The sequence below is a fragment of the Ovis canadensis genome, chromosome 19 (assembly GCF_042477335.2).
Source record: "Ovis canadensis isolate MfBH-ARS-UI-01 breed Bighorn chromosome 19, ARS-UI_OviCan_v2, whole genome shotgun sequence".
In the NCBI taxonomy this organism is placed as follows: Eukaryota; Metazoa; Chordata; class Mammalia; order Artiodactyla; family Bovidae; genus Ovis; species Ovis canadensis.
The window spans coordinates 29,618,458-29,632,944 of NC_091263.1; the positions used below are offsets into that span (position 1 = coordinate 29,618,458).

At 47.8% G+C, this 14,487-nt stretch overlaps 1 protein-coding gene across 8 annotated transcripts in view; it reads left to right on the top strand.

Annotated features, from left to right (window-relative positions):
* GASK1A (golgi associated kinase 1A) overlaps nt 1–7,470 on the top strand; it is an 84,901-nt gene extending 77,431 nt beyond the window's left edge. For 6 of the 8 annotated variants that reach the window (XM_069560772.1, XM_069560771.1, XM_069560768.1 and 3 more), the window contains 3 exons: nt 4,963–5,085; nt 6,157–6,260; nt 6,809–7,470. In XM_069560772.1, the coding sequence (XP_069416873.1) occupies nt 4,963–5,085; nt 6,157–6,260; nt 6,809–7,010 (429 nt within the window). In that variant the 3' untranslated portion in view covers nt 7,011–7,470. Of the gene's footprint in view, nt 1–4,962; nt 5,086–5,201; nt 5,364–6,156; nt 6,261–6,808 lie in introns of all 8 variants that reach the window. The other 2 variants (XR_011250688.1, XR_011250689.1) reach the window with 1 other exon arrangement.
* Nucleotides 7,471–14,487: the final 7,017 nt, after the last annotated feature.

A 14,487-nucleotide genomic window follows, 5' to 3' on the forward strand; every position in this document is an offset into this window, starting at 1 on the left:
TGGCCCAGGAGCCTGGTGGATGGGTGAGAGGACTTGGGTCACCCCTCGTGCCCTGTGCTGGGTGTCCTCACCTCACAGCTCAGCCTGGTGTCCCTCTTGGCAGACTGCAGTGTCTTGTCCCACTAGATGTCCTGTTTGGGGGCCCCAGAGGCAGGCCTCCCCCTGTCAGGCTCATGTGAGGGGCAGGCTTTCAGTGGTCAGTCCTCATGTGAAGGCCTCCCCCACCATCCTTCTGGGCGGCAGCCAGCCATGCGCTTCATTCATTCATTCTTGCACTCCGAAAACCTCAGCCAAGTCTCGTTGTACTGAGAAAGTGCTAGGAGCTGGGGATCCGGTTGAACCACATCTTCTTGGTATCGAGGCACTTGTGACCTCTAGTGTCACGATGTATGTGCCTGCCACCCAGTCCAACTCAGTGGTCAGAACCAGACTGCCCGGGTCTGAGTCTAGGCATCGCTGTTTTCACTCTGTGGGACCCTGGGCATGTTTTCTGGCCTCTGTCACTCAGTTACCTCGTCTTTGAAATGGAGATAATGACTGTACCTGCCTCCTGGCTGCTGGGAGGGTTACGTGAACTGTGATAGGTAAAGCACTCAGAGCCCGATCCAGCACAGAATAAGGGCTTCACAACTGTTAAATTAAACAAAAACCTCTTGAGCACACACACTGCTAGAAGGCCCAAATTGCAAAAGATTACCATTTTTTCCTTGGTAACTGCTCGTTTTGTTAAAAAGGGGGAAGAAGAAATCCTGATGCCTTAGGATGTGGGAATGAAGCCTAAGCCTGGCCCTGTTTGCCTGCTGCTGTTTCAGCTGTTTCAACTGAGTTGCTCTTCAGTGGAAAAAAGTTCCCAGACAGCGTGGCGGATTATGCACTCTGGCACCTGGGCCGGCCAGCCCCCCCCCCTCCCCCCCGTTCAACATTCAAATGGGTGTACATCTGGGGGCACCAGCGCTGCCCCTGTCATATGGCCCGACAGTCCTTGTAGCTTCTTCTGGAAATAAGCACTGCATCCAGTTAAAATCCGCATAGAATGGCCTGCTAACAGGGAGCGTTTGGCCTGAGGAAGGGCGTTTGTCTGGTTGTGCCATCAGATGTGACATGCGGTTGGAGCAGTCGCTGGATTTCAGTCCTGCTAGAACCATCCTGGCATTTACTCTACCAACCAGAGATGACTCGGCAGGTGGTATCCGTCTCACAAGTCTGTCTGGGCTCCAGAAACCAGGCCTTGCACACACGTAGAGGAGAGTGGCTAGACCGTCATGACACGGCTTTATTTTAGACTGCTTCACAGGGCTATGGCCAGGGCTGTCAGAGAGAGGAATCCCTGAGATTCCTGCAGGCCTTTAGGTAGGCCTGTCTCTTCCAGGTCTCTGCATGACAACCACCCTCCTCACCTTGTGTGGTCCCCAGTGAGGCCCTGAGGGAATATCAGGTTAAATAACTTCCTCGGGTCATAGAGTTAGGACATAGAGGAGCCACGATTCACCCCCAGATCCTTTGGGCTCCAAACCAGGGTCACAGACACAGCCCAGATTGCAGGCCAAATTCCCCCCCACTTTTTTTTTTTGTACAGTCCATGTGCTAAGAATGGTTTTAGCATTTTCAAATGGTTGAAAAGATCAAAAGAATATTTCATTACATCTAAAAATTCTATGAACTTCAGATTTCAGTGTATGTTAATACAGTTGTTTTTTTTTTTTTTTTTTTGGGAACATGGCCACGGCCATTTGTTTGCATATTATCTGGAATACGTACAATATGCACAACGCAGGCAGAGTCGGGTAGTTGTGACAGAGACCGTATGGGCTGCAAAGCCTAAAATATTTACTGTCTGGCCCTTTGTGGGAAAAGCTTGCTGATCTCTGCCCTAAACCTCTGCGCAGGCGGCCTTGGAGGGCTCCTGCTGAGGACAGGCCTACATAGGAGTGTGTGGAGGACTCCACCCCTTGCCAAGTTCGAGGACAATATGGAGAAATATAGGGGCGTGTTACTATCTTCGAGTGGATGTAAAAACTGTCAGAAGGTTGGGAGGTCTCTGGGGGCGTGCCACAGGGTTCTGTCCTCAGCCCCGTCCTGTCAACACTTCTGTAGGAGCCAGCGAGGACTCGGGGGCTCTGGTGGACCCAGTGGAGTGCTCTTGTCTCTTCTGCACAGGGCCCTGGTGTGATTCGCTTTCTCCCCATTCCTGGGCTCAGAGGTCAGTACATCACCGTCTTCCCGTGGTGGCCTCTGGACAAGGGATGAGCCTGGGTCCAGATTTGCTCCAATCGGACTGAAAGGAAGGACTGCTATTCCATGATTGTTGGGGGAGGGCTTCTCTTTCCCCCCTCCCCTCCTTCCTGTCTCTATTTCTCTCTCTGTCTCCTTCTCTTTGGACATGAACAGGGAAAAACATGGGGACTTCCCAGGTGGCTCTAGTGGTAAAGAACCTGCCTGCCAGTGCAGGAGGCATAAGAGACACGGGTTCAATCCCTGGGCCAGGAAGATCCCCTGGAGGGGGCATGGCAACCCACTCCAGTATTCTCGCCTAGAGAATCCCATGGACAGAGGAGCCTGGCGGGCTACAGTCCCTGGGGCTGCAAAGAGTTGGGCACAACTGAAGCGACTTACCACATTCACAAGGAAAAACATACCCACAGGGGCCACCTGCAGGTCTTCCGAGACAACAGAGGGATGTCCTTAACATTGTGGGGTAAAGTGAACAACAGAAAGAAACCTGAGTCCTTATCATGACAATGGGAGCTGCTTTAAGGTGCCCCCCAAGCCTGTCCTATTGCAAGGCTCTTGAGGCTTCCTGCTGCAGATCTTAATTTCCCCTGTGGTTAAAGTCTCTTCCAATCAGAATTTTCTGTTACTTGTGGCTGTTGTTATTCAAAGTCCAGGAAGCTAAAGCAGTGACTGTCCACCTCGGGGGCTTAACCGGCTCACTGCATGGACAGGGCTCTGGCTGTTTGTATGATGGCCAAGCCAGGCCGGTCCTCCAGGCTAAACATGCCTTTTCTGTGGTGTCAGTGATGTCCTTGGTCCGCTGCCCCTGGAAACACTCCATGATGCGGCCTTACAGAAAGGCCCTCAGCCTGTCTGCGGCAGTGGTCTAGGCCCAGGGTGGGACTTCTCCGCACCGAATTGTTATGAAATGGGGAAAATAATGTTTGGGGACAGTAGTTGGGACTGTTCAACACTGTCTCATTTCTGGATGTCTGGTTTCATGAGGTTGATTGGTGAACAGAGCTATAGTTATTTTCTGGCTTGTGTAGAAGGAAATCAATTTTGTATTTCTTCAGAACACACAAGAGTTACCTCCAAAGGGATATGGAAATGGAGTGAGACCTTTCATTGGCCGGCGCTGAGCAGAGCTGAGCTGAGTGGACTGTGAGGTCGCTGGCCTGGCTTTGATGCGTGCTGCACCTGGGGGCTGTCATCTGTGTGTTCCCTGCCCCTGGTCCCTCTGCCGTGTGTGGAGAGAGTTTGGCCTCCAAGTGGCTCCCTCTCCCTGACCTTCAGGGAGGCAGTGGAGGACATCAGAGAGTGCTGGGCTCCAGCCAGGCAGACCTGGGTTCAAACCCCAGCTGGACTACTTCCTCGTGTATGACCTTGGGGAGGTCTGAGCTCCATGTCCCCATGTGTTATTGGGGCAATAATATCTCCCTTGCAAGCCTGCAGTGAGAATTGGATGAGACAGAGAGGCAATGATGTTGCTGGTCCTCTGGGTGATGCCTTCTTCTGAGCCCACCAACTCTCCAACCCCAACTGGGTGACTCTATCCCCCTGGAGTCAATGTCAGATTCCACAAGCTAAGGGCTCAGCTCCACAGGACTTCTGATTCAGATGCCAGTCACGAGTCCTGAGCCCCCCGTACTTCTGGCCGACTGGCTAAAAATCTGGGATTCTCATGACTGTCCCAACCCTGGGTTCAATAATTTGCTACAGTGGCTCACAGGACTCAGGAAAACACACTTCAGTGGTCTGGTTTATTATAAAGGATGTCAGTGAACAGCCAGTAGAAGAGGTATGTGCGGTGAAGTCTGAAAAGGCCCCAAGTCCATGACCCCGTATGTGGAGTTGGGGTGCATCACCCTCCTGGTGGGTGGGTGTGTTCTCCCTAGAATATAGTTCAAAAGTTTCTATAACCCAGTTTCCAGCTCCCCTCCTCTTCCCTGAGGTTGGAGGGTCAGGTGGAAAGCACCTACTCTCTATTCTTTGTCCATCTAACAATCAGCCTGAAGTTATCTCAGGGCCCCATGAGTCATCTTATTAAACTCTGATGTGGTCGGAGGGTTTATTATGAATATCAAAACGTACTCATATCACAGAGCCAATTGCAGGGGTTTTAGGAGCTCTGTGCCAAGAACCAGGGACAGAGACCATCTCTCATGATCATCTCTGAGGGAAAGACTGTGTCTTTGTTCCCACTTTAGCCATCCAGTGTAAGATGAGTCAGGAAAAGGAATGCTCTCCTTCCTGGCTCTGATCCAGGCCTCCTGCAGGGTGGAAGTGCTATTTGAGAGTCAGGAGCTGTCTGGACGGTCATTAAAATCTTTCTATCCCCGAAAAAGGAGAAATCCCTACGGTAGCATTTGCTGCTTCAAGAAAAAGTGGTCACGTGTGAGTCTCCCCAGGTGGACAGATAGTCTGCACTGGGAGGCCCCAGGCCGGAGCTCAGGGCCAGTAGTATAGGTTAAACAGCAGCAGGACTTCCACTTCAGGGGGCCTGAGTTCGATCCTTGGTCACGGAACTAATATCCCACCTGCCGCATGTTGGGTGGAAATCCATGCAGTGTGAGTAAGCCATTCCGGTGCAGGGTGAGCTGGCCAGAGGAGCAAGCAGAAGCCCATCACAGCTGGGGGCCAGCAGCTGAGCTCACCAGGGCAGAGATCCCTGAGGGTGGCCCCAGGGCTCAAGAAGCCCGAGTGCTGGACATGGTAGACTGCCCCCCTCAGAGGACGGTGCCCCCACAGGTGCATGACCGCCTGGATCGCTACTGCTGCGGCTTCGAGCCCGAGCCCTCGGACCCCTGTGTGGAAGAGAGACTCCGAGAGAAATGCCGGAACCCCGGGGAGCTGCGGCTGGTCCACATCCTGGTATGTCCCTGGGTCACCCCAGACTCGGGTCTTCCTGTCTGTCCATCAGCAGACGCTGGTGGCGAGGGTCAAGGGTCATGTGACTCTGGGTGTCACAATCCTGTTCTTTTCGGCAGGAAAACCCTTTGAATGTTTCCAGGAAGCCTTAATATATAGAAGGGACAAAAATGAAGCTTGGAGTATGTGGTTGAGGAGGGGATGGGCTGGAGCCAGTGTCACCAACCCCTCTGTCTCCTAAAGACTCCAGGGACGCCCTCGGGTCCTGGCAGCTGAGTGTGGTATGTGTGTATCTAGTAGGGCATCGTCGTTGTGCCAGTAAACGTGGAAATTATGACCTGGAGCGGGGCAGGGGCCCTCCAAGGCTGCATGTCTGGTTGGTGGCAGTGACAGGGATCTGTCGTGGACCCTATCGGCTCACAGGCTGGGGCTGTTGGGAAACACTGCTTCCAGTGAAAACTAGAACCCAGGGTGGGAAGCCTTGTGCTGAGACCATCAGCGAGGGGCTGGTGGGGCAGAAGAGCCGCTGCTCCTGCAGGAGGGGCAAAGTTCCACCCTGGGGAAGGGCTGCTCTGTCTCCCCCAGTGAGGCTGGTGTCCTTGCCGTCCCCCCTTGGCCATGGAGCATAGTCATTAGATGGTGCCTGGGACTGAGCATCAGGCCGCCCGGCCTCGGGCTCCTCACCCCTTCAGTCGCCAGAAGAGAAATCAACGCCTCCACTTTGTGGTTTCACCAGTGGTGTTGCCACTTGGGGTTATGGGTCCAGGTTTGAGCCAACCAGCTATTTACTAGCTGTGTGACCTTGTGCAAATTACCTAACTTTTTTGCCTCTGTAAAATGGGGCTGGTATTAGTGGCCGTTCTCCCCAGGGCTGCTGGGCGGGTTCACCAGACATGGTGCCCGGCCGCCCTGAGCACAGCACTGGGTGGAAAGAGCTCACTGCTCTGTGTGGTGGGGGAACCAACTAAGCGAGGAGCAGGGTGCATTGTGTGACTGATAGCTTAGGGGCCCCTGAGCCGCTGCACCCTGGGGCACCGCGTCCATCTTCTGTCCCTGTCCATCTTCTTCCCCGAGGTCCGGAGCAGTGACCCCACTCGTCTGGTCTACATTGATAACGCTGGCCACCTTCAGCACCCGGAGCACAAGCTGAACTTCCGGCTTCTCGAGGGCATCGATGGGTGAGCATCGAAGGGGCTGGGCAGAGGTTCAGGGACTGAGCTGAGCGGCCCTGTCGTAGACCCCGCGGCCTTGAACCATGGCTCCCGAGAAGTCCACTGTCGGACAGATGGAAGCTGTTTGATGAGCCTCAGGAGGATGTGGGGAGTCCTGGGAAAGCTAACAGGCAGTGGGCCCTTGAAGTCCAGGATGGCCCTGGTATCCAGAGCACAGCACGAGATGCCCTGCTGGGGAGTGGGCAGGCCGAGTGGGCAGGCTCCCTGGCCTGGCAGGGAGCTGGCTGGGTAGCCACCTTCCCTGCTCAGTCCTGCCACACCTCGGCCTTCCCAGGGCTCCTCCTCACTTTGCTCAGGCCAGCAGAGTGGATTCGCCCTCTTGGGGGGCTGGGACCCATTGAAAGCTTCATCCTGTGTCTGCTGTCACAGCAGAGTGGGTGGAAGAGTCCCCGGACAACTAGTCAGCAGGTGGTCCCCGGGACTTTGTGGGTGGAAACTCTCTAAGCGGGCTTTTGCCCTTCTTTTCTTTCCGGGGCTGGGGGACCTTCCTCCAGGTTTCCTGAGCCTGTCATGAAGGTTCTGGAATCAGGGTGTCTACAGAATATGCTGCTCAAGTCGCTGCAGATGGACCCAGTGTTCTGGGAAAGCCAAGGTGGGAGACAGGGCCTTCAGCAAGTCCTCCAGACCCTGGAGCAGCGAGCACAGGTCCTGCTGCACCACATCCGGACGCACAACCTGACAATCTTCCCGGAGTAAGGCCCGTAAGCCCCGCCCAGCCCCACCCAACGCCCTGGAGGGACTCGTAAGCCCTGCCCATCCAACCCGCGGCCATGCGGGGCTTGTAAGCCCCGCCCAGCCCCACCCGACGCCCTGGAGGGACCCGTAAGCCCCGCCCACCCCACCCCCTCCCCGTCCACCCCACCCCCTCCCCGTCCACCAGGACTCGCCTCACCGCAGGCGAGTCACTCACTACACGACCTGAGGGGATAAGCGCCCATCCTCATGGCCACAATTTCTTGTGTTGAAAATGTCTCGAAGATAAAAGGGAAAAGTCAGAAACCAGGAGGGCACCATGGACGCCGTGGGATGTGTCGCATGCTTGGGCTGGTGGAGGAGGTGATGGGTGTTGGGTTCTCAATCTCATCACGTTCCTTTCTGCCAGCTCAGCTGGCTGATTATTCTCCTGCACCAATAAATACACAGAATGTTCTATGAACTGCTCCAGATACTGTAAAGTCATGCATTGCACATGCACACGCAGAGCTGGACAACTGTGTGTGTGTGTGTGTGTGTGTGTAGGTGTGTGGGTATGCATGCATGGTGTGTGTAGGTGTGTGGGTATGTATGCATGGTATGTGGACCTGCCCACATGCACACGTGATATGAGCCTCATCAAGGATCTTTACTGAATTGTACCTGTGGCCCAGAATTACTCTGACTGAAAGTGAACTCAGCTCTTAGAACCCTGAGCCTTTTGTCTCTATAGCCTTTAGATGTTCAATTTTTGTTCATTTATGTTTTGGTTTAAGAATTGTAAAAGTAATACATGCTCACTAAAAACAAATTCATAAATAATAGAAGCATACAAGATAAAAAGTGAGAGCGTCTGGAGGAAAGTTACTTTGGCACTTCCTGAACGAACTTACAGCTGAATACTACGTTCTGTATTTGAGGTCTAGTTGACTCAGTTCTTACTTATGACCTCAAGGAACTCCCATGCAGGGGCATATTATATTTCATTTAGCTGTTCTCATCATGGTGAACATTTAGATGGCTCTAACTTTTCACCAATTCTGGACAATGCTGCCACGAACATCTTTGCATGATGTGCAGGTATTTCTGCCGGCTATATTTCCATGAGTGAATTTCTGCATTAGCAGAAATGGGCTAATGGGCATTCTTTATTTTCAGAGAAACTGCCAAATTCCTTTCAAAATGGTGGTGTCAGTCTACATTCCTAACCAGAGGGTAGGGGACTAATTGTTTCATTACACCTCATCATCACTTGATATTCTCAGACTTACTGTTTTTATTCATCTGATAGGGAAAGCTATTTTTATTTTTTAATGAAGGATAGTTACTTTCCTTCAATATTGTATTGATTTCAGGTATACAACAAAGTCATTCAGTTATATGTATTTTTTCCTTCAGCTTCTTTCCCATTATAGGTTATTATAAGATATTGAATATTATTCCCTGTGTTATACAGTAAATCCTTGTTGTTTATGTGTTTTATGTATAAAAGTTTGTGTCTGTTAATCCCAAATTTATCCCTCCCCATCTCCTTTCCCCTTTGGTAACTGTAAGTTTGTTATTATATCTGTAATTTTATTTACAATGTCTGCTATGTTTACTATGTCTATTTCTGTTTTGTATGTAGATTCTTTTTGTGTATTATTTTTAGATTCCACATATAAGTGAAATAATATTTATCTTTCCTTCTCTGATTTACTTCACTAAGTATAATATTGTCTAGGTCCATTTGTAGCTGCAAATGGAAATATTTCATTCTTTTTTATGTCTGAATAATATTCCATTGCATTTATTTATCACATCTTAAACCAATCACCTATTGATAGGCACTTAGATTTTTTCTATCTCTTGCCTATTGTAATCATGTTTCTATGAATACTAGGGTGCATGTATCTTTTGGGATTATAGTTTTATCTGAATCCCTGGAGTGGGATTGCTGGATCATATGGCAACTCTGTTTTTAGTTTTGGAAGGCCCATGCTGTTTTCCATAGTGGCTGTTCCAATTTACATTCCCACCAACCCTCCCAAGTGTAGGAGGGTTACCGTTTCTCCTCACCCTATCCAGCATGTTATTTGTAGACTTTTTAATGATGGCTGTTCTGACTGGTGTGGGTGATATATCACTGTAGATTTGATTCGCATTTCTTTCTTTAATGATTAGTAATGTTGAGCATCTTTTCGTTTGCCTCTTGGCCATCTATATGTCTTCTTTGGAGAAATGTTCTTTTAGGTCTTCTGGCATTTTTTGATTGGGTTGTTTTTGTTGTTAAGTTATATTAGCTATTGGTATATTTTGGAAACTAAGCCATTGTCAGTTGCATCATTTGCAAATATTTTCTCCCGGTTCATAGGTTTTTCTTTTTTTTTATGGTTTTCTTTGGTGTACAAAAACTTATAAGTTTGATTAGGTTGCATTTGTTTATTTTTGTTTTTATTTCTGTTGGCCTGGGAGACTGACTTAAGAAAACATTGGTGTGATTTATGTCAGAGAATATTTTGCCAATGGTCTCTTCAGGAGTTTTACGGTATCATGTTTTATGTTTAAAAAGGCTTCCTGGGTAGCACAGTGGTAAAGAATCCTCTTGCCAATGCCGGAGATGGAGATGTGTGTTCAATCCCTGGGTCGGGAAGATTCCCTGGAGGACGAAACGGCCATCTACTCCAGTATTCTTGCCTGGAGAATCCCATGGACAGAGAAGCCTGGTGAACTTCAGTCCATGGGGTCACAAAGAGCTGGACATGACTAAGCAACTGAGCATGCATACATACATTCTAAATACAAGTCCGTTGATAAATGTTTTCAAATATTTTCTCTCAGTCTGTGGCTTGCTTTTTCATGTTCTTAACAGTGACTTTTGAAGAGAAAAAGTTTTTTTGTTTTGATTAGGTCCAGTTATTAATATTTCTCTCTTAGATATTTTATAGGGTTTTCCAAGTTATTCTTCTAGAATTTTGATACTTTTTTATCTTTCAAGTTCTTATGGCTTTTAACATATTGGCATTAAATTATTTGTAACTCTCCTTTATTTTAAAACTATATTTATTTGGTTGTGCCAGGTCTTAGCTCATTGTGGCAAGTGAAATATTTTCAGTTGTGCCATGTGGGATCGTTAGTTGTGGGATGTGGGATCTAATTCCCTGACCAGAGACTGCACCCAGGCCTCCTGCGTTGGGAGTGTGGAACCTTAGCCACTGGACTGCCAGGAAGTCCCAACTTTTGCTTATCCGTCTTTTAATATTTGTGAAATCTGTATGATGTCACCTCTCTCATAGTATTGGTAATCTTTTAATTTTTGTTTTTATACTGCTCAGTTTTGCTAAAGGCTTATCAATTTTATTGATATTTTCACTGGTTTTTCTGTATTTTTCTGTTTTCATTCCTGTTTCTACTGCTCTTCTGATCTATAATTTCCTTCGCATCTGCTTACTCTTGGTTTAATTTGTACATTTTTTAAAAAGTTTTTCAAGGTAGACACTGAAGTCATCAATTTGAAAACTTTTTTTAAAACACCTAGGCCTTTAGTGCTATAAACTGCTCTTCACTGTTAGTGGCATCTCACAGATTTAGAATGTTGGGTTATTGTTTTCATTCGCTCATATTCTCTAATTTACTTTTTGATCCATGAATTAACTATAAATGTGTTATTTAGTTTTCAAAAATTGGGGAATTTTCCCAGTATGTTTCCATCATTGGTCTCCAATTTAATTTCACTTTGTTGAGAGAACCTACTTTTAACCTGAATCCTTTTAAGTTTATTAACTTATTTTATGTACCAAAATATTGTCTGACTTGATACATGGTCTGTGTGCATTTGAAAAAATGAATATTCTACTATTTCAGGGTATTATTTAAATATCAGTTAAATCAAATTGGTTGTCTTCTACATCTTTACTGATTAATCTTCTACATTTTTACTTACATATTCAAGTCTTTTACATTGTCAGTGATTCTATCTTCTCTTGTTGTACTAATTATTCAGAGGGAAGTTTGAAATCTCTCAGCCCCATGAGAGCTCTGGGCACTCTTCCCTCCAATCCCTTTAGGTGGTTCTTTCTTTGGCCTTTGGGAGTTTCCTCATACACATACACTGATCAATATTCAACCAAAAATTTAGCGGGGGGGACCCTCTCCTGAGCTCTGGAACTTTCTTTTTTTTCCCCTTTATTTTATTATTTTTTAAATTGAAGTATGATTGATTTACAGTGATTCAGGAATATAGCAAAGTGATATATGCATATATATTTTTTCTTTTTCAGATATTTCCTTTACAGGTTATTACAAGATATTGAATCCCTATACAGATGATCCTTGTTGTTTATTTTATATATTGTAATGTGTATCCATTAGTCCCCAGTTCTCAGTTTACCCCTCTCCCCCTTTCCCCTTTGGTAACCGGGAGTTTGTTTTCTCTGTGAAGCTATTCCTGTTTTGTCAATAAGCCCATTTGTGTCTTTTTTTATTTTTAGGTTCCACATATAGGTGATGGACTTGTCTTTGTCTGATGTCACTCAGTATGGCCATCTCTAGGTCCGTCTGTGTTGTTGCCCATGGCATCATTTCATTCTTTTTTATGGCTGGACCTCTGAGATCTCTGTTTTCCAGTACTCTGCCCTTTGAACTCTGGCTACTCTGACTACCAAGACTTTCAGCTCTATCAGCTCAGAGCTCAGCCTCGTTTTCTTTTCTTTGGCCCTGTGGGCTAGAAACTCTCCATGCAGTAAGCTGGGGAAATCGTAAACTCTGCCTCATTTAATTCTCACTGTGCATCATTAAGCATGCCTGATGTTTTCAAAACCACTGTTTCATATGCTTTGTCCAATTTTGTAACTATTTCAGGCTAGAGGATAAATCCAGTCCCTGTTACTCTGGACTGGAGCAGAAATCCTAACATCAGCTCTTGACTTCATGACTTCTCCCACTCTTTCTCACTCTGACACACTCTCTGCCCAACAGCTACCTTTTCTTTCTTTCTTGCTTGCTTTTTTTTTTTTAACTATCTCTTAAGTTTTAAAGTCAGATTATGTCACTTCCTAGCTTAACAATCTTCAGTGGCTCCCACTGCTCCAGAACAGAGCACAGCTCTGGCTTGAGCACAGCTCACACAGCACTGCATGGCATGTTTCATGCTTCCCTCTTCAGCTTTCCTTCCCTCCAACTCCTCCTGTTGCTCTTTGACCTCTAGCTTTAATACTATGGTCTCTGGTGCCTCAGGGCCTTTGCATATGCTATTTCTTCTGCCTGAAATTCTCTTCGCATATCTCTGCCATCTCTAGTTAGATAACTCTCACATCCTCCTCAAAGAAGCCCTCCATGACATCTCCAACCAGAATATGTTTTCCTGCCATCCTTTCCCAGAGTTCTCAGTTCTTTTTTCCTACCTCCCTTTTCACGGATTTTATTACATCTTTGCATGCTTATTTAATCAGCATTGGACTTCTCTGCCGGACTTTACGCTCCAGGGGATGGCAGACAGAGTCTGCCTTGTTCTCCACTGCAGCTCCGGGATCTGGCACAGGGCTCCATACAGGGCAATAAGCGAGTGAACACGGAAGGAAAAGCACGGCGGAGGCTGTCCACAGCCCCTCAGCCTCCCCCCAAGCCCTGGCACAGTGGAAGCTTCTGAAGAAAAGTGCCTGGGATTCTCCATCTGAGGTCTTTCTCCACAGATGTGGTGCAGAAGGAGGTTGGGAGACTCCTAGAAGCAGTTCCTGCAAAATGGACAGGAGGTGAAGAGTAAAAGCCTCCGTTCACACCCTTCTCACACAAGATGACTGGGAGACAGATTCTCCTCCGTCTCCAGAGCTCGCCGGTGGGGCCCAGCCGCTGATTCCCACAGTGGTGGTGTGATTAATAACTCCCCCATATTACCTTTGTTAACTCCCTGTATCACTTCCCCAACCCTTGGCTACAGCTTCCTAGTATTGCCTCTCAAACTGCTTTCCCTCAAATTCTTATTTTGGAGGAACCCGACTTAAGAGAATGATACAGCAAATGCAGGTCATGGGGAGTGACAGATTCCTGTAGGTGGGGATGATCCAAATCATCAGTGTGCTCCCTGGGCTTCAGAAGTCTGATGTTGGAGAAGGAACAAAGGAGGGAGCTCTCTGCAAACCCTACGGGCAGGAGTGGGAAACGAGCAGGCTGTATTGGATTTCCTTCCCTGCTCCAGGGATGGAATGACTTTTCTGCTCCAACAAGCTGTCTTTGATTTGTTTCAAGACTTCTCCTCCCTCATCTTCAGGAACGATCTCCCTTCTCTGAGCGTGATGACCCTTCACGTGCCAGTGAGACAGATCACCTGCCCTTCAGGTCACATTGCTGATGTCAGCCTCAGTACTCTTCCTGCTCTTGCAAAATGTCTCTTTCACAAGCCAGGATCGAGTTCTTGACAGAAGAACAAAGTACGGAACACAGTAAGTTCAAGGGTCTGGCCTCCACTCTCCCACCCCAAAGCAGGCCCAGGCCTGGCAGTTTCTCCTGTGAACTAGAGAGTGGGTGATAGCAGTCTGGTGAGAGCAGGACAAACAGACATTTTCCTCCAGAATTCTTTAGAGTGTCTTTCAGATGATTGTCCCCTTCCAGCTTGGCTACGAATCAGGTAGATTTAGCCAGGCTAGAAGGGTTTTTCCAAAATTAAAGGAAGCAAAGCCAGCAAGCCTTCAGCCTTGTCTTTGATGAATGGAACTTGGCCCAGATGCCTTCTCTGAGGTTATATAGTCTGAAAACACATACTGAAGATCCGCCCCAAATGCTGATACATATCCCAAACAACGTGTTGCACAGGGTATTTGCTGAAGGAAGGGAACTGTTGAAGTCTGATCTTCCCCCTGTAGAAGTAGAGACCCAGAGCGCCCCCTGAGCTTCAGTGGGAGACTCCCATCTGTGAGCAGCGCTGTTCCACGTAGCGTCTGGGTGAAACTCATCTTGCCTGTAGCTGGACCTCCGCCAATCAACTACTGTCATCGTCAGCAGATATTCTCTGGCTAGAATTTGTGTGTGGTACACCATGGATTGTTTAGGTAGTCTGGAAAGTAAAATAGAGTCTCATTGGGTAACTAAGCAAGTGAGCTCACCTGGGGCATCCTTGCAAGGCAGAGCCGTTATCTGTCTTGCTGAGTTTCTGAGGTTTCACCTGTATGTAATGCATTCTTCAGTCATATTGCCTCTGGACAGTGGAACAAAAATTGGTGAAGGCAGATGGAGATACACAGCAGAAACCAAGTCAAGGACGACAGACAACTCTGGAGTCCCATGAAGGGCTGGCTCATCCAGAGGTTGCCCTAGATAGAGTCAGTGGTGAGTGAAGTTAGTCATTTTCACCGAAAGACACTCCAGGAGAAGTGAAATGGACCACAGGAAGAAAAATAGAAGAGGAACACTTCCAGTTTTTAAAAATATATATTTATTTAGTTTTGGCTGTGCTGGGTCTTCATTGCCGTGCGCAGAATTTCTCGAGATGCGGGATCAGGGGTTACTC